The sequence below is a fragment of the Leptonychotes weddellii genome, chromosome 14, assembly GCF_054177405.1.
Source record: "Leptonychotes weddellii isolate Sample4059 chromosome 14, ASM5417740v2, whole genome shotgun sequence".
Taxonomy (NCBI): domain Eukaryota; kingdom Metazoa; phylum Chordata; class Mammalia; order Carnivora; family Phocidae; genus Leptonychotes; species Leptonychotes weddellii.
In genome coordinates this window covers 47,821,493-47,841,938 of record NC_138382.1, presented here as the reverse complement: position 1 = coordinate 47,841,938, position 20,446 = coordinate 47,821,493, and the positions used below count along the sequence as shown (strand labels likewise).

The 20,446-nt window shown below is 40.0% G+C and overlaps 1 protein-coding gene and 1 pseudogene across 1 annotated transcript in view; one reads left to right on the top strand and one right to left on the bottom strand.

The window, feature by feature from the left end:
* Positions 1-20,446, bottom strand: part of UNC13B (unc-13 homolog B) — a 196,105-nt gene that overhangs the window by 144,351 nt on the left and 31,308 nt on the right. Inside the window, exons 2-6 of the mRNA XM_081803128.1 lie at positions 15,563-15,592; positions 10,058-10,157; positions 5,408-5,525; positions 4,115-4,238; positions 141-214 (exon numbers count right to left, since the gene is read on the bottom strand). Of these exons, the coding sequence (XP_081659254.1) occupies positions 141-214; positions 4,115-4,238; positions 5,408-5,525; positions 10,058-10,157; positions 15,563-15,592 (446 nt within the window). The remainder of the gene's footprint in view (positions 1-140; positions 215-4,114; positions 4,239-5,407; positions 5,526-10,057; positions 10,158-15,562; positions 15,593-20,446) is intronic.
* Positions 847-2,413, top strand: LOC102739683 (threonylcarbamoyl-AMP synthase pseudogene; annotated as a pseudogene).

The window sequence follows — 20,446 nt, the reverse complement described above, 5'->3', positions numbered from 1 at the left end:
TTCCAGTTGCCTTCTTTCCTTAATGCAGCTTAAATTCTTTCATTTTTTAACATGCTCCTGGGTCCCTCCCTTGGCAAATTACAGTGTCCTAGAAAGAAATTTTCCCCATCTCTCTGTATTGCAAATAAGGCAATTCCTACCTCACTGTCAGCTCCCAAGACATTGATTTGTTCCAATTTGTAGGTCCAATATCTGGCTTCCTCCTCTGGGATATCTACCATGAAAAAAGAAGAAACTACATTACTAGGTTATTAATTTAATCATGGGTCAATAATCCTTTATTCCATCAAATAATCAAAGTTAGAAAGTGATGGACTAATTTTACTGGTGGGCTTGGTTCTTGCCATGAACTTGATCTTGAATCTTCACAAAAAAAACACAAAATAATGTACTATTATTCCCATTGGATCAGAAGACTTAATATTGTTAAAATGTCAACATTACCCAGTGTGATCTACATATTGAATGCAATTGCTATCAAAATCTCAATAATGGTTCTTTGCAGAAACAGAAAACTCCATTCTATGGATAAAGAAGATCTGAGACACACACACACACACACACACACACACACACACGATAAAGAAGATCTGAGACACACACACACACACACACACGATAAAGAAGATCTGAGACACACACACACACACACACACACACACACACACACACACGAATATTACTCAGCCAGCAAAGGAATGAAATCTTGGGGCACCTGGATAGCTCAATCAGTTAAACACACACACACGAAATTTTAATGTTCTTTTTGCATACCTGTATTTTCTGAACTTTCAACATAATAAAAAAATTCATGTTACTATTTTTAAAAAATAATGGTATATAGGGATGTCTCCGGCGCGTCCGTGCAGGGGGCTGAGGGCCACGGTGGCTGCCACTGTGGGGTTGAGCGAGGGGCCGGGGGGCTCCGCCCGGAGGGGCTGCCTCCTCCGCCCGCCGAGCCCCACTCCGGCGGCGCCGGGGGCCCGGCTTTTGCGGCTCCCGGGGAGTGGGGCCGTGCGGACCGCAAGCCCGGAGCGCGCCGGCTGGACCGAGGCGCTGCGGGCCACCGTGGCCGAGCTGCCCGCCGGCGCCGTGGTGGCCGTCCGCACCGACACGCTGTACGGCCTGGCCTGTTCGGCGAGCTGCTCGGCGGCACTGGGCGCTGTGTACCGCCTCAAGGGCCGCAGCAGGCCAAGCCGCTGGCCGTCTGCCTGGGCCGCGTGGCCGACGTCTACCGGTACTGCCATGTGAGGGTACCTGAGGGGCTCCTGAAAGACTTACTACCAGGACCAGTGACCCTGGTGTTGGAACGCTCGGAGGAGCTCAATAAAGACCTGAACCCCTTTACTCCTCTTGTAGGCATCCGGATTCCTGACCATGCCTTCATACAGGATTTGGTCCAGGTGTTTGGGGGACCAGTCGCTCTCACCAGTGCCAACCTCAGCTCCCAGGCCAGTTCTCTGAATGTCGAGGAGTTCCAGGACCTCTGGCCTCAGTTGTCCCTGGTCATTGATGGGGGACTAATTGGGGATGGCCAGAGCCCGGAGTATCGCCTGGGCTCAACTGTGGTTGATCTGTCTGTACCTGGAAAGTTTGACATCATTCGTCCAGGCTGTGCCCTAGAGAGTACTGCAGCCATCCTCCAGCAGAAGTACAGGCTGCTCCCCTCGCACTGATCCTGCTTCTGCATCTCAGGAAGAGGGGAGGGCCCAAGGACTGGTGCTGGACACTGTGTGTCTGTCCGCTGGGGACTGGCAAGGCCTCACTGACAGAGGCCACTGGGGCTGCGACGTCACTAGTCTGACTCTTTAAGGCACTGCCTTTTTCTGAACACTGTAGACCAAGCCCCAGAAGCTGCTGGTTTCGTCTCACACCTGATGGGGAGGTCATATTCATTATCTGTAATTTTAAATATCAGCCAAAAGCTGACGTAGAGACTTTATTTGAGAACATTCCTAAGATGGCCTTGTTCTAATAAGTTTCTTTTTCAAAAATCTTTTTTGAAAAATAATTTGAGGAACAGATTTGGAATCCAGTTGGAGCCCCCTGTCTGGCGGGTAGTAGCATTTAAGGTCCAAATCAGCCAGAGCACCAGCTGGTGCCGTTTAAAAGTCTCCAGTGACCAAAGGCATGTACTTAGGCACCTGAAGCTGGAACCATAGTAGGATAAAGACTGTTGAGCCACAGGCCCGACACTATTTTCTCTGAACTAGAGAGGCCAGTGGTGTGGTGTGCCAGAAGGCCTGGTGGAGAGAAGTCAGCATTTTGGACTAATGGTGAGAAGTGAGCTCAGTTGGCAAGGGGCGGGGGTAGGGAAGTCCAAATCAAAGAATACTGGAAAACAAATCTCCACTGTTCTTTTCAGCTAGTAGCTTTTTTGTTATTTAGTTGTAAAATAAATTATAATGAGTTATGCCTGTAATACCTTTATTTGAATCCAGTGTGTACTCAAAGCCTTTATTCATATGTATACCAAGTGTTAAACAGAATTATTCTTGACTAAAAAAAAAAAAAAAAAAGTATATAACTGAATAGAGTATTTCACAGGTTTTTTAATTACCCAAAAGAAAATTCCATTGCCAAAATATGGCACACTGTAAGCTAAAATTCTTCCCATAGAAAGACCCTTTATTAAGCCTTTTATTTTCAGTTTTTCTGAATATTTATTTATTTGAGAGAGCGAGTGCACACACATGCATGCAAGCAGGAGGAGGGGCAGAGGGACAGGGAGAGAAACAGACTCTGCACTGAGCAGGGAGCCCCACTTGGGGCTCGATCTCATGACCCTGTGAGGTCATGACCTGAGCTGAAATCAAGAATCGGAGGCTTAACAGACTGAGCCACCCAGGCGCCTCCCTTTATTAAGCCTTTGAAAACTGTATGCCAAATGTGGTTATCACAGAGGCCCAAGCTTAGCACAGTCACGTTAACTCACATCAAAGACAGACCTCACTTATCTGAGGTTTTACCTTAACATTTACTCAAAAAACCATTTATCAGACACCTATTATGTGCCAAGCAAACTCTAAAGATACCAAAATAAAGTACACAAGAGCCCTCATGAAACTCAAAATCTAGATAGAAATGTACACTGCCACCAATGACACGATATAAATGATGCAGTGTTGAAAGAGGAATGTCTTTTTAAAATGCCTTGGGGGTTGCTGGCTGGCTCAGTCCGTGGAGCATGCGACTCTTGATCTCAGGGTCCTGAATTCAAGCCCACATTGGGCATGAAGCCTACTTAAAATAAAAATAAGTAAAATAAAATGCAATGAGGGATGGACTGACAGTTGTAAGGAGCTCCACAGATCCACTCTCTAGCAAAATTGTATATATACAAAAAACCTATTTTTGCCATGAACATGTATTTTTTGTTTTTAAAAATTATTTTTTTTAGTTTTTTATTTAAATTCAATTTAGTTAACATGTAGTGTATTATTAGTTTCAAGGGTAGAATTTGGTGATTCATCAGTTGCATATAACACCCAGTGTTCATTACCTCAAGTGCCCTCCTTAATGCCTATCACCCAATTACCCCATCTCCCCACCCACCATCCCTCCAGCAACCCTCAGTTTGTTTCCTAGAGTTAAGAGTCTCTTAAGGTTTGCCTCCCTCTCTGTTTTTATCTTATTTTTCCTTCCCTTCCCCTATGTTCATCTATTTTGTTTCTTAAATTCCACATGAGTGAAATCATATGGTATTTGTCTTTCTCTGACTTATTTTTTAAATACTTTTCTATTTATTAATGCTACTTCAATGTTTAAATTGACAAATCACAAGGTATACATTCACTTCAAGACAATGAATGTTAAATTATCAAAAGAATAAATCACTGCTCTCTAACAAGCAAGTATTTCCTAAGTCATTAAAATAGTCAGAGAAACCTATTGACTTGAAGAGAATACACTTAGTGTGGATTATTTAATGAGTATCTACAGCCTGTACCATTCCTGGGCTAGGTGTTATAGGGACTAGGGTAGAAGACGACAGAATGCCCTCAAAGGGGACAGCTGACAATACAAAAAATACAGTAATGAGACTAGCAAACAATTGTTAACAATATGGTAAAAAGTGTTAAATGGTTTTTAAAGTCTAATTCAATAGACTCACCAAAAGGCAACTCAAATCTTGCATCAAGCAAAATCTTATGAGGAGTTGGGTTTTTAGTTCCACAGATCTCATCATCTTTCATCAATGTCTCTGCCTCCAACGTGGACCACTCCCCAGGCCCTTCCTAGAAAACAGAGATCTAAGGTTAAACTTTATTTCTTCATGGCTCCCCTCCTCCTGTTTTAGAGCTGGTGTTTTTTTCTCAATGTCATTGTTGGAGAGCTCCTGGGGACCACTCACATCCTGATGAGGCAAACACACCACTGTCACCACCTGCCTCTGCGGCTATGTGGTTTCTGTTCTCCCTCTTTGGTGGAAGAGCAGCTTTCACCGTGCTCAGCTCTCTGCAAGCCCACTGAACATAGAATTCTGGAGTACCCAAACTCAAAAACCAAATATCTTTATAGATCAATATTTAATCTGCACAATTTTTAATGACTGTGTCACTTAATATGTGTTACTACTTCTAATCAGTAAAGAGCTACTAACATTGCTACTTAAAATAGATCTGAACTGGAGCCACAATAAAAATGAACGGCCCATATGCCTGGGGAAGTAGAGAGAGCCAGAACTAAAAGACTTTAGGAAAGAGAGGCACACCTGCACTATCCCAACTCCCAGAGAAAACACATAGTCAATGCTAAAGCCAAACAGGAATACAGTACATTTTTTCCAGGTTCAAAGTGAGTGTCTATGGGGAAATGATGCTGAGTTATGTTTTAATCTGGGAAAATGGAGTAGAAAACCACTCTTGGAAATAATGTATAGAGACAGAGTGTATAACAATTGCCACCCATGTTAATTCCTTAAACTCTGTTAGGGTTATATGTGGAAGATGGAAGACTGAAACCAGTTCCCTGGGAATTGGTGACTCAAAGAAATAAAGCAGAGAACGGGATCCAGGCTGAGGAAGTTTAATGGGACTTATCCCAGGATAGCTTCTTAGAGGAAAATGCAGAAACCACAGGTATCCTAGATCACATACACACACCTACTCTCCTTCTTCTCTCCTTCTCCCTCACACACAGTACTCAGAAGGGGCTATCAACCTGATATGGCTAAAGAGAAGTTCTGGCACCTCTGAGTACAGTCATAAGGTAGAGAGAAGACAAGACTTAAATAAAATCCATTGAACCTCTGTGTGAGGTTAAGAATAGGCTAGTTGCATGCTCACTAATTAGAAAGGGGGACAGAGCAATCTGAGATGCATGGTGAATATTAGCTGAATGGAGCTAGGATGGGGACAAGCATGGGCTAGAACTATACCTCCAAACGGGCAACGCATTGACTAACCTCATCCGACTGACGAACATTCTTCAGTGCAATCCACACGGTCCCCACCATGGTGTCCCAGATCAGTCCTTTGTTCCATACCTCCACACTTAGACCCAGGTCCAGGCGACTAATCTCACTGAAGGAAAGAATAAATCCCTTTAAAGAAAACCAGATAGGGGTGCCAGGCAGGCTCAGTAGGAAGAGCATGATATCAGGGTTGTGAGTTTGAGCACCATGCTGGGTGTAGAGATTACTAAAAAAAATAAATTTGGAAAAAAAAAAAAAAGCCAAATAATATGAAATATACATCTCCTACATCTACATCTCCTGTTTTGCTAAACCTTGAATACTTTCTCACCAGGATCCTATTGTCAGGGAAAATCAAAATGTCCCAGAATGCTACAACCATTCTTTAGGTTCCTAGAAAAGTATGTAAGGATCCATACAAAAATGCCTTTGTCCATCCGTCTCCTCGCCTCTGGAACTACAAACATCGTTAGATTAATGCGTTTTCACAAAAAAAAATGGGGGTAAGTAAGGAGGGCATTACTGCCAAGTCTGCAAGTCTATAATCTCTACCCTTACCAAGCAGTTTTATGTTTTATTTTTTTTTTCAAAGATTTTATTTATTTATTTGAGAGAGAGAGAATGAGAGAGAGCACATGAGAGCGGGGAGGGTCAGAGGGAGAAGCAGACTCCCTGCCGAGCAGGGAGCCCGACGCGGGACTCGATCCAGGGACTCCAGGATCATGACCTGAGCCGAAGGCAGTCGCTTAACCAACTGAGCCACCCAGGCGCCCTATATGTTTTATTATTAATAGTAACAGTGCCCTCAACTTACAAACTATATATAGGAAACTTAGGAAAAGGCAAGGCTTCTTTACAAGATTTATGAAAGGGAGTCCAAGCAGAAGTAAAACAGCCCATGAGAAGATCTAAATCTGATGGGAAATTGTGGTCAGAGGCAGGTAAGGGACACTGGGAGTATATCAGTTCACTCCACTCAGCCCCTGGAGAACCCAGTTAAAATAGACACTGTCATTTATAAACAAAATATTTGTCAGAGGATAGAGATAAACACAATGATTATCCTGTAATAACAAATAGGAAAAAATTTTTTGAAAAGAAATCATTCCAGAAAGAGCCACATAACCACTAAGCAAAAACAGCATCATACATGGTAGAATATCAGCTTGGAAGGGCCAACTCAAACGTAATTATAGTCTTAAAGTGGAACAAGCAAATATTTATATTATGCTAAAAACATCCTCCAGAAAGCTCTTATTGAAATACAGGATTATTTGAAAGGAAATGCAAGAAAAATGAAAAAAGGCCCATTCTAGCAAAAAAGCAGAAAGATATTCTCAGGGAGACAACAGCTATCCATCACATGAAGTTTCAAGTTCCCACTTTAGAGAAAGCTTGGTTTCCCTGTTCTATTAAGATACATGTTCTCAGGCACCTGGGTGGCTCAGTCAATTAAGCGTCTGCCTTTGGCTCAGGTCATGATCCCAGGGTCCTGGGGTCAAGCCCTGCATCAGGCTCCCTGCTCAACAGTGTTTCTCCCTCTCTCTCTGCCCCTCCGCCTGCTTGTGCTCTCTTTTTCTCTCTCTCAAATAAATAAATAATCTTAAAAAAAATAAAATACATGTTCTCAGAATCACACATTTAAGTTGTGGTAAGACAGCCATAGACTTCTCATCAAATGTGCTGAAAACAAGTGAAGCAAAGAAAATTCACCCCTTTTACTTAAATACACTAGAACAGTGAATGTACTGAGTTCATTTGTTCATTTAATTAATGTTTCCTCAGCACATATAATACGTATGGTTTGGTACTTTGAGCAAGACACACAATATGGGACCTAATTCTTATCTCTAAAACCTTCTAAACTATCTTGAGAGCTGTTCAAAGCCACAAAGTGGGTGACTAAACCCAGCCAGTAAGTTAAGGTGTTCACAGTGTGGGGAAATTAAGCTTTTGTCCCACAGTTTCATTCAGCCTAATTAATCAATTTGCCTTGGAAAAGACATCTGACAACCCCAAATCTTTTGAATCTGGAAAAGAAAATTGCATGGGGATACACATATAATGTTCCTAAAGCAAGTCCTAAGCAACATCTCAAGCCAATACATGAAAGAAATAGCCAGAGGTCTTTACAGCTTGGCTTGGATAGAAAAAAGTTCTTTAGGGAACTCTGGGGAATAAAACTCCAAGAGGATATCTCCCATAAGAAGCTTCTCATCTCATCTATGTGTGTCCAGCAAGCCTAACTTAAAAGAAGTCTGAGAGCTTTGTTTATGCCTCATCCCCAGAGCTCTGGGGAAACTTCTTTTCTCTATTAAATAATCAATAGTATATGTGCGTATACATATACAAGATTTGGAGCTAGGCAAATTCACAGTAACTAAAGATGCCCTGCTTACCCTTAAATGAATAATCTAGTCCTGGAAGTAAGATACAGAAATATTAAAGATAAACAACAAAAAATACAAAAGTGAGTATTAGATACTGCCATATAATACATCAGGAAGAAGGAAAAAGGAGAAAGGGAGACAAGAGACCAGCAATGGAGCTGCCAGTAACAAAAGAGCAGGGTAGGAGGAATAAGGAATAGGAGCACAAAAGAGGAAAATGTAGCTAATAAAATCCATGTGTAACAGAGGAGAAAGCAAAATTCACACAGCATCTCAACGTGGGAGACGAAAAAAATTCACACATATCACAGAAGGGTTGAAAGAGGAAGTGCTACAGGAAATTGGAAAATAAACACATAAGAATAAAGCTAGTTCTGCTGAGAGGCTACAGAAGATCGCTAGGTTTCACACAATGGGAACAGTTGTAACAGTAAGTGATTATTACTGCCAATTGGAAATCAGAAGAAGGTAGGATTTCTGGATTTTATATGCCAAACAGCCATGGAAAGAGACTTGAATAAACCACTCACAGCTGACTATACACACTACAGGTATAGAGAAACACACGGTCTCACTCTCACGGCACTGTAACTGAGAAAGGGAATGAATGAGGTTTATAATTTTGAGAGAGAGACAACCAGTGAGAAATGTGACAACATTGGCTCTCTTTCTTCTTGAAGCCCCAGTTCTCTCTCAGTTCCCTGTTTCTCCTCTCTCTCTGTTCATTCCTTTTTAGTCCCCTCTGTCCCACTTTAAATGCTGGTGCCCTTCCAGGCTTTACCCTAGGCCCTGTTCTCAATTTACTCACCATCTCCCCAAGCTTCCTCATCTACGCCTACAGCTCCAACTGACTAAAATATTTCTCCAACCCCTACTTCTTTCCTGAGTGCCAGGTTCAAGCTCCTATCTTCTGTACCTCTCTTCCTACTAGTCCTATAAGAACCTCAAATATAAGTCTGTCCATAAGTGAATTTATATTGTCCGCTATCCTAATGAGTAACACAATACCTACCCAATCATGCAAGACAAGTCTATCTCCTTAACACCTTCTTTCCATCCTTTTCTATCCCTTCTGCTACTGTCTTATTAGCCCAGCCACTCATAATCTTACCCTTCAAGTATTTATAATCTAGTTTCCTAAATGGTACTATAAGAAGCAATACATCAAAAGCCCGAAGGATTGGAATGCATCTACGTGAAAATAATCATCCCTATGTGCCTCTGAGATGCACTACAAAACTTGTAAAGTCAATTTCACTTCCATTTCAAAACTCACAGCAATTTTAATACATTTTCTTGTTTGACACCCTCATGCCTAACTTCCCAGAAAACAAGTATAACCTTGTAAGAAAGACAGACCTTTACAGGTAAAGTAACTGGCACTCAGAGAAGCTCAAAGATTTGTGTAGTCCTTCAAAATGATATTCTATATTTTTCTCCCCTTTTCTAGAGCAGAAAAAAAAAGCCTCAAATTTCAGAGGAAAAAAACGAAGTGTCAAGTTTTTAAAGCCAGAGCTTACAATAATATGCTACATTTTGTGTCATATGTAAGAAATCCTAATGGTTACTCATTTTTATTAAGTAGAGGAAGGTAGGACATTTCACTCCATAAAGCAAAAGGATTTTTTTTTTTTAAAGATTTTATTTATTTGAGAGAGAGAGAGAGCACAAGAGGGGGGAGCGGGAGAGGGAGAAGCAGACTCCCTGCTGAGCAGGGAGCCTGATGCGGGACTCGATCCCAGGACTCCAGGATCATGACCTGAGCCGAAGGCAGTCGCTTAACCAACTGAGCCACCCAGGTGCCCCAAGCAAAAGGATTTTAAGCACAGAAATCCTCATCTTCAATAGCAGGTAACCTGGGTATACACACACATACACATTCTCTTTCTCTCTCTCTCTCTCTCTCTCTCACACACACACACACACACACACGCATGTGCGTACAACACATTCCTGCAAGGAGTCTTCTGAGAATCGAAGCAAGATTTAAATTATGTTTACTATCATGCTAAGTATATTGTACTATATCCTAATTCTGACCACTGGGAAAATCTGACTAGGCAGTATATTTACCCACATAAATGAATTGGGAGTTTATTTGCATTCATAATTCACATAATGTAGAATCAATTACAAATGCAGGAGAGAACAAAACTGCAGATGTACTTCACTCCACAACACCCCTCACTTGTCCCCATAACTCTGTAGTTTTCATAAATATTGTAGGCAGCTGCTGCTGCAAGGTACTTACAACATAAAATCTTGTTCCCAAGAAGGTTGATCACCACGAACTGCTACGGTTGTGCTCTTCACATTCTGCACTTTCAAGGTTACATATGTATTAAATTTATCTTTAAAAAAAAGCAAAAAAAAATGCACAATGAAGATGTAATACTTAGTGCTCAGACTGTTATTCAATCTCACAAAGTCTTTGGAACTGAGTAACCCAAATTAAAGTATTTTATGTTGAAGAAAAAGTAAAACTATATATTGTACTATATGGCATCATTCTAAGCATACATAGCTGTAAAAAAATTATAAAATACATTCTATTCTCAAAAGTATGTTATAATAGTTTTTCAAATTTTAGAAATACATATTTGACCCTGTAGACACACATACACACAAATGAAAACAAAAGCTTCATGAAATACAAGATGTGATACATTGATATTTCCTGTTATTTAAACTATTAAAACATTAATCATGGGGCGCCTGGGTGGCTCAGTCGTTAAACGTCTGCCTTCAGCTCAGGTCATGACCTCAGGGTTCTGGGATCGAGCCCCACATCGGGCTCCCTGCTCGGCAGGAAGCCTGCTTCTCCCTCTCCCACTCCCCCTGCTTGTGTTCCCTCCTCGCTGTGTCTCTCTCTGTCAAATAAAGAAAATATATAAAAAAAAAAAATTAATCATAACCAATTGATTGACCCATCTTCAGTTTGAAAAAAACAAATCTAATTAATCTAATAGAAAAGAGAAGATACATAAATTAACAAAATAAGGAATAAGTACCATAAGAGAAAGAGAAAAAATGATAAAGGATTGAAGGAGAGGAAAGGGTTACCTCTAGCTGTTGACAGGGACAAGAATTGAGAAAAAATCCTCATAAAGGAAAGGAATTCCACGCTTGATCTATTCAGGCTGGCATAAACCACAACTTACAGAAAAAGCCAGCTGGGTGGCTCAGTCCGTTGAGCATCTGACTCTTGATTTCAGCAGGTCAAATCAAGTTCCCCACCCCTCCATCCAAAGACTCCCCACTCAGCAGGAGTCCGTTTGGGATTCTCTCTCCCTCTCTCTCTGTCCCTCCCCTCCGTGCGCTCGTGCTCTCTCTCTCTCTCTCTAATAACTAAATCTTTTTTTTTTTTTTAAGATTTTTTATTTATTTATTTGAAAAAGAGAGCACAAGCAGGAGGGGCAGAGGGAGAGAGAGAATCTCAAGCACACTCCATGCTGAGCACAGAGCCCGATATGGGGCTGTATCCCAGGCTCCAAGATAATGACCCCAGCCGAAACCAAGACTTGGTGGCTTAACCGACTGAGCCACCCAGGCACCCCTCAAATAAATAAATCTTTTTATTTATTTATTTATTTGACAGAGAGAGAGGGAACACAAGCAGGGGGAGCGGGAGAGGGAGAAGCAGGCTTCCCACCGAGCAGGGAGCCTGATGTGGGCCTCAATCCCAGGACCCTGGGATTATGACCTGAGCCGAAGGCAGATGCCTAACGACTGAGCCACCCAGGTGCCCCATCAAATAAACAAATCTTAAAAAAAAAAAAAAAAAGGCAATATTATCACAGAGTTGGGAAAAGGAGATTCTTTAACCTGAGAATATAAATTGAGTACTACTGCTTAAACACAGCACCTTTTGCATTCCCCCTACTACATTTACATGAACCGTGATTAGAGGCACTGAACTGAGAGTTCACTTTTCTGTGTAAGAAATTAATCTTAACATTATAAAATGAAAAAAAAAAAAAAAAGACTATCATTTTTGACTCATCAAATAGGCAAAGATTACTTAAAATGATTACCTAATGTTAGGAGTGTGAGAAAATAGGCCCTGCCATGCACTTTTAGCAGAAGGTAAATCTTCTCTGGAGCATCGTTAAAATTATGCAGTTTTACAAAAAGCAGAATCATGGGGCACCTGGGTGGCTCAGTCAGTAAAGCATCTGCCTTCGGCTCAGGTCGTGAACTCAGGCTCCTGGGATCAAGTCCTGTGTCGGGGTCCCTGCTCAGCAGGGAGTTTGCTTCTTCCTCTGCCCATCCCCTCACTTGCTCTCTCCCTCCCTGTCTCTCATAAATAAATAAAATCTTAAAAAAAAAAAAAAAGGCAGAATCAGACCTATAAATAACGAGAACAAACTGATGGTTGCCAGAGGGGTGGGGAAGGGTAAAATGGGGAGTGGGAAACAGAGGCTTTCAGTTATGTAATGAGTAAGTGGAATAAAAGACACAACAAAAGGAATAGAGTCAATGGTATTGTGATATTACTGTATGGTGACAGATGGTAGCTACTCTTGTGGTGAACACAGCATAATGTATAAACTTGTAGAATCACTATGATGTACACCTAAAACTATAACATTGTATGTCAACTATACTCATTTAAAAAAAATTTTTAGGGGTACCTGGTGGCTCAGTTGGTTAAGTGTCCGACTCCGATTTTGGCTCAGGTCATGATCTCAGAGTTGTGATACTGAGCCCCACATTGGGCTCTGCACTGGTCATACTGCTTAAGATTCTCTCTCTCAGGGCACCTGGGTGGCTCAGTTGGTTAAGCAACTGCCTTCGGCTCAGGTCATGATCCTGGAGTCCCTGGATCGAGTCCCACATCGAGCTCCCTGCTCGGCAGGGAGTCTGCTTCTCCCTCTGACCCTCCCCCCTCTCATGTACTCTCTCTCTCTCTCTCTCATTCTCTCAAATAAATAAATAAATAAAATCTTTAAAAAAAAAAAAAGATTCTCTCTCTCCCTCTGTCCCTCCCCCACCCAAAAAATTTAAATAATAAAAGTGAGAATACTACAATGTTCTAAGTTTGTTGTGATAATTAAATAAGACATTTGCGAAAGTATTTAGGCAATGCCCTGATACAGCAAGTGCTCAATAAATCATAGCTCTTTTAACTATTAGGACTATTATTAAATCCTTATGAAATCATTAAAAAATTATATAGTTTTATACTTAGACATGGGAAGTTTACCAGAATTATACCTAAGATATATGAAAATACAAGCCTACCCACATGAGAGAATCCTCAACCATCTCCAGTAGCAGTGAAATAGACCACTGAGCTATGTTTCCTATCAAGATTTTGTACTCCACCCCCCACATCCAACCACAGCTGACCAGACCAGATTTAGATGCCACCCAGGAGCAGCCAATCCATGAACTGGCCAAAAAAACAGAAACCAATCCAATTCCCTCTCAAAAGATCTTAAATAAGGAAAACAAAGAAATATTAAGGAGGGCATGTATTGCATGGAGCACTAGGTGTTATACACAAACAATGAATCATGGAACACTACATCAAAAACTAATGATGTACTGTATGGTGAATAATATAACATAATAAAAAAAGAAAAAGAAATAGTGACACAATTGGTAGTTGGTGCCGGAGCTCAGAGAAGTATATATACTCCACTGGAGAAGCCATCATGGGCTGTGTGCAAAAAAGTTAAGCATAGAAAGCCAGCTAGAGGGGCGCCTGGGTGGCTCAGTCGTTAAGCGTCTGCCTTCGGCTCAGGTCATGATTCCAGGTCCTGGGATCGAGCCCAGCATCGGGCTCCCTGCTCCGCGGGAAGTCTGCTTCTCCCTCTCCCACTCCCCCTGCTTGTGTTCCCTCTCTCGCTGTGTCTCTCTCTCTATCAAATAAATAAATAAAATCTTTAAAAAAAAAAAGAAAGAAAGCCAGCTAGAAGAGAAAGGAAAACAAAACAGATTCTAAGAAAGAAGAGAGACCTAGCTAGTGGAGAGAATAGGCTCAGTAACTGTCTTAGTTCCTACTGTACCCAAGGTTTGGTTTTTTCAGCATTCCATGGATTCCCAATCATGTTCACTTTTTCCCAGTAATCCCCAGTACCTTCCCTTTTCCCCAGCAATAACCAGAATAAGTCTCTGTAACTTGACATTCATAATTAAGAAAATGTGTATTGAAACAAGTAAATACTATTTTCACCTTCTGATGGGCAAAGATTAAAAAGTTTCATACTACCTGATGTTGATAAGGATTTGGATAAATACTCATTTTTTTTTATTATGTTCAGTTAGCCAACACAGAATACATCATTAGTTTTTGATGTAGTATTCAATAATTCATTAGCTGCGTATAACACCCAGTGCTCATCAACACTCACATACTTTTAGTTTAAGTATAATCTCCCCCAAAACTTTCAGAAGTGCAATGTGGCAGCAACTACCAAATTTTTTAAAAATGCATACCGTTATCCCAGCAATTCTCTATTTCTGGACTCTAGTGTATAGATACATTTGCAAAGCAGACAATGATAAGTGCACAAAAACATGTATTTGCTTAAAATAGTAAAAAATGGAAACAAGCTAAATATTCATCAATCAGCAACCTAGGGTACAAACTTATAACAAATTCTGGGCACATACTGGGCATAAAGTTAACTTTATTTTTTTTTAAGATTTATTTATTTAGAGAGAGAGACACAGGCACAGTGGGGAGGAGCAGAGGAGAGTGGGAGAGAAACCCAAGCAGACTGCGCTGAGCATGGAGCCTGATGTGGGGCTCAATCCCTAGACCCTAAGATCACAACCTGAGCCCAAACCAAGAATTGGACGATTAACCCACTGTGCCACCCAGGTGCCCCCAAAGTTCACTTTAAATAAAGAAAAAGAAAAAGAAGAACCAGATATATGTATACACACACTCAAAGTAACGTGTTGTTGAAATAAAAGCAGGTTGAAAAGGTTAATCTATTCATTTATACATGCATATACACAGAAGAAATCTGACAAGGTATATACAAACCTCTAAATAGTTACTGGGGAGAAGTAAAATTGAGGTAAGGGGACTTTAAGTTTTCACTAGATAGATTTCTTTAATGTTTTACAACAGCATTGATTTTTTCCAGCTTTACTGAGGTTTGACAATTTAAAATTGTATGTATTTAAGGTGTACAACTTGATTTGATATATACTGTGAAATAACCACCATAATCAAGCTAATTAATATATTCATCACAACTCACATAATTACCATTTTCTTTTCAAGTGTGTGTATGTGCACATTGACAGCTCAAGATCCACCCTCTTAGCAAATTCCAAGTATACAGTACTCATTAATTATAAAATGTTGTATGTTAATTCTCCAGAAATTATTCATCTTGCATTACTGAAACTTTGTACTCCTTGACAAACATCTCCCCATACTGATTTTTAATAATTTAATAAATTTTGTGAATTTATTTAATCAATGAATTAAATGAAATTAATGACTGTTTAAAAGATTGATTTTTTTAAGGCTGATTTTATTTTATTTAAGATTTTATTTATTTATTTGACAGAGAGAGACACAGTGGGAGAGGGAACACAAGCAGGGGGAGAGGGAGAAGCAGGCTTCCCGCTGAGCAGGGAGCCCGATGCAGGGCTTGATCCCAGGACCCTGGGATCATGACCTGAGCCCAAGGCAGACACTTAACGACTGAGCCACCCAGGCGCCCCTAAAGGCTGATTTTAAATCACAGCAAGTATGAAGGGAAAAGATATAATTAAAGGCCAGCCTTACCTGGTGAGCCCTGGAATTTGGCTCTTTTAACTGCAAGAGAAAAAAAGAGGACACCATGAAGAATTTTTGCAAATTCATTAACTAAACCAACATTTCTTGAGCATCTACTATATGCCAAGGTTAGAGTTTTAGACTAGATTTGTAAGTCTAAGTCTAAGAGAAAAGATGCTGAGACTTCTGACCAAAGGTTGAAGGCAGAGAGTTAGAAGGGCCTTTACAAATCATCCAATCTAATCTCATCCTCAATGCAGAAATCTCTTACAGCCTCTTGACAGTGATAGAGGAAACTCAATTACTCCTTTGGCAGGCAACCTGTTTCATTTCACATATCTAAGGTTTAAGTTATATATGTTTCTCATTTAAAGCCCATCAGAGAAATTCCCCCCATTTCATTCATGCCAAAAGAGCTCAACAGGCCAGATTTAGACAACAGATTTTAAACAAGGGGGAGAAGTAATTTCTTGCTGGGAATAAACAAGGTAACAAGAAAAGCTCCTATCCAAATGACCACAAAGAGCTATTTACAAAACATCAGTGCAGAACTGCAAAAGAAAGAATCCCACATTAGGATTGCAGCATGCCAGCTTCTAAGAAAGGTCAAAGACAACAAAGATGCAGGAGAACTGCCAAATTCCAGTAAACACCAAATATTTTCCCATCAATGAAGATTAAGACTAAGTGTGCAGGAGTAGGGGGAAAATAAAAGGAAATCCCAAAACAATGCCTGAAAAGGATACTTGAGGGTACAGATCTGCCCCTCTCCTTGTCCTAAATTACAACTGAAAGCTTCACCTTAGCTGACATCCAAGCTCTGCCTAACACATCCAAGAGAATGGGTAATTCAGTACGTTTTTACAAGACCCTCTCCATTTTCAAGCAACACTTAATGCTAAAATCTATTTTACTGAATCAAAGTATGTCTCCCACTGGACTGTCCCTTGTAGTCTCACATCAATCCTTCTTCCCAATTATTCTTTAATAGTTTCATTTAATCTAAGACTTACTATAAAGCTACAGTAATCAAGATAGTGTAGGCACTGGCATAAAATCAGACATAGATCAATGAAATAAAATTGAAATATATATATGGAATATATAAATATAACATTATCTTTACTTCATACCACACGCAAAACTTAAAATGAATCATCAATATTACCAAATATGAGCCAAAACTATAAAATATCTAGGAGAAAACAGAAAATCTTAGTGATCTTGGGCTAGGCAAAGATTTCTTAAATTGAGTACAAAATCATGAACGTTAAAAGAAAAAAATGGATAGACTAGACTGAGAATTTAAAACATGCATTCCTTAAGACACTGTTAAAAAAGGCAAGTTTGGGGTGCCTGGGTAGCTCAATAGATTAAGCTTCTGACTCTTAATTCCGGCTCAGGTCGTGATCTCAGGGTCATGGGATCAAGCCCTGAGTCCAGCTCCACACTCAGTGTGGAGTCTGCTTGGGAGTCTGCTTGGGATTCTCTCTCTCCCTCTTCCCCTCCCCTGGCTCACACACGTGCTAAGTAAATGAATAAAACCTTAAAAAAAAAAAGGCAAGTTTAAGAGGAAATATTTATAAAACATGTATAATAAGACTGATAAAGGACTATAAGAAGAAATCTCAAAAGTCAATACTAAGAAATAAAGAATCCACATTTAAAACTGGAAAAAGGGGGTCACCTGGCTGGCTTAGTTGGTAGAGCATGTGACTGTTGATCTAGGGGTCATGAGTTCCACCCCCACATTGGGTATAGAGCTTACTTAAAAACAAAAAAATTTTTTTAAAACACACTTAGCATTTACATTAGCACAAAAAAATTAAATACTTAAGTATAAATCTAAAAAAATAAGTACAAGATCTAGATGAGGAAAACTGATGAAACATATGAAAGAAGTAATCAGAGAAATAATCCATGCTCATGGATAGGAATACTCAATATTGTCAAGATGTCAGTTCTTTCCAACTTGACCTAGAGATTCAATACAATCCTAATCAAAATCCCAGCAAGTTAATATTAAAATTTCCGGGCGCCTGGGTGGCTCAGTTGGTTGGGCGACTGCCTTCAGCTCAGGTCATGATCCTGGAGTCCCTGGATCGAGTCCCGCATCGGGCTCCCTGCTTGGTGGAGAGTCTGCTTCTCCCTCTGACCCTCCCCCCTCTCATGTGCTCTCTCTCATTCTCTCTCTCTCAAAATAAAATAAAATAAAATCTTTAAAAAAAAATATATTAAAATTTCCTCCATCACTTAAAAAAAGCAGTTCAAAAATACTACCCTACACCACAACCCTGCATGACTGAGATTTTGAACACCTAAATTGATGGTTTTTACCCAAGAGTTATTTAATATTGTTAGCACTATAATGTGATTCACTTATATTTGTATTATCATGTGATAAACCGTAACTATGTAATTAAACAGAATTCTGACATAGTCTGCTAACCTTTAAAATGTCACTTATTCCTTCATTCATTGGCCTGCTACTTTCAAAATAAAGTAAAAGAAGATCCTTTACTAAAAAAAAAAAAAAATCCCAGCAAGCTACCTTGTGGATATGGACAAACTGACTAAAGTTTATACAGAAAAGCAAAAGACCCACAATAGCCAACTCTATGCTGAAGTTCAAGACCAATATTACCCAACTTTGGAGACTTACTATAAAGCTATTAGCGATCAAGACAGTATCGTTTTGGTGAAAGAACAAACAAATAGATCAAATGGAACAGAACAGAGAGCCAGAAATAGACCCACATAAATATAGTCAACTAATTTTTTTTTTTAAGATTTTATTTTTAAGCAACCTCTACATCCAATGTGGGTCTCAAACTTACAACCCCGAGAGACACATGCTCCATCCACCATCTGAGCCAACCAGGTGCCCCAGTAAACTAATCTTCAACAACGGAGCAAAGGCAATACAATGGAGCAACAATAGCCTTTTCAACAAATGGTGCTATAACTAATGGACATGTAAATGGTGGGGGAAAAAAAAATTCTTAGAGACAGACCTTCACAAAAATTAACTCAAAATGGATCATAGACCTAAATGTAAAACGCAAAATTATGAAATCCTAGAAGATAACATAGGAGAAAACTCAGATGACCTTGGATATGATTAGGACTTTTTAGACATATCACAGAGGCACAATTCACAAAAGAAGTAACTGATAAGCTGGACTTCAGTAAATTAAAAACTGCTCTGTGTAAGGCCATGTCAAAAGAATGAGAAGATAAGCCACAGACTGGGAAAAAGTATTTGCAAAAGACACATCTCATATAGGACTGTTATCCACAATACACAAAGAACTCCTAGAACTCAACAGTTAAGAAAACACACTACCTGACTTTAAAATGAGCAAAAGACATTAATAGACACTTCACCCCAAGAAGATACATAGATAGCAAGTAACTCCATGAAAAGATGTTCAACATCATATGTCATTAGGGAATTACAAATTAAAACAATGGTGTTAAGCAAGAAAAAAAAACTGCCTAAAGACTGAATTAAATGGATGAGGTAGCTATTTGTCTTTTGGGCGCCTTAGTATCAAAACACTCTTCTTCTGAAGGAATCCTGAGAGAGATGGGAGGCAGGACCTAAAACACACGACAGAAGCCAAAGGCAGCCGACCTAGATGCAGTAATCACATGCTCCCAACTTCAATTTTGAGGGAGTGAAACAAAGATGCAGGGTTGTTTAAGAGAAAGCTGTAGAGAAGTTGGTATTCCAGTAGAAGGTCATGAATGGCTAACAGTAGAGTTCTAAAGGACAACAGTAAATTTCCAGGGTGTTAGAGCACCACAATGGACCGTTCTTGTTAACAGATGTTGGGAGCTTACGCTAATTTTCCTTTTTATCTCCATTTCACAGATTAGCAAAAGTCAAGCTCAGAGAGTTTCTGTGGCTGGGTCAGATTAAGAATCTGTTGGCAACATCATATGGATAATAAGTAATGGAGCTTGATAAAGGATTCATGTCTTTTGATTATAAATCTAGTTCTTTCCATTTCACCAAAATGCCACAGCAACAGCAGAAGGAAGAGAAAGAATGAAAAACCATAGTCTCTACCCTAAGGAAGTTGGGAAAAAAAAAAAATGCAAGCACACAGAGTAAAGATCCAATCATATAATGCACTGTCAGTCTAGAAACCAAAATGCAGTGTTCAGATAAAATGTGCCACAAAGAAGGACCAGTGAGGAGGGTGGGATAATAATCAAAGACTTCATGAAACAGAAGTAGGACTAAGGAAATGGGTAAAATATAGATAAGAAAAGAAACATAAGAAACAGCATTAAAAAGGCATGAAAAAAATCATAGAGGAGAGCGTTTTTCTACATGTTAGTCATGAAGATAACAGCACCTAAAATCTGAGTGTTTCCCAACATTCCAAAGACAGGCAAAGTCCACTAGCCCCGCAAAATCTCCAAGAGTTTGGGTACAGGTATTTGGAGCTAGTTAGACACGGGGCTAAAACAGAGGAATTACAGTATCTTAAATCCAGAGCTTTTCCTATTTAAGAATAAATTTAAAAAAAAAAAAAAGGAAATCTTTCTAAATCTCCTTTGGAAAGACAACACAAGGATACCAGAAAGTCCAGAAATGAAGTAGATACATTTTGTTTGCTTTTCAGTTTTTCCTAGGTATAGTTCCTCTCTTTTTTTTTTTTTTTTTTAAAGATTTTGTTTATTTATTTGACAGAGAGAGACACAGTGAGAGCAGGAATACAAGCAGGGGGAGTGGGAGAGGGAGAAGCAGGCTTCCCGCGGAGCAGGGATCCCGATGCGGGGCTCGATCCCAGGACCCCAGGATCATGACCTGAGCCGAAGGCAGACGTTTAACGACTGAGCCACCCAGGTGCCCCAGTCCCTCTCTTTTGTATCATCACT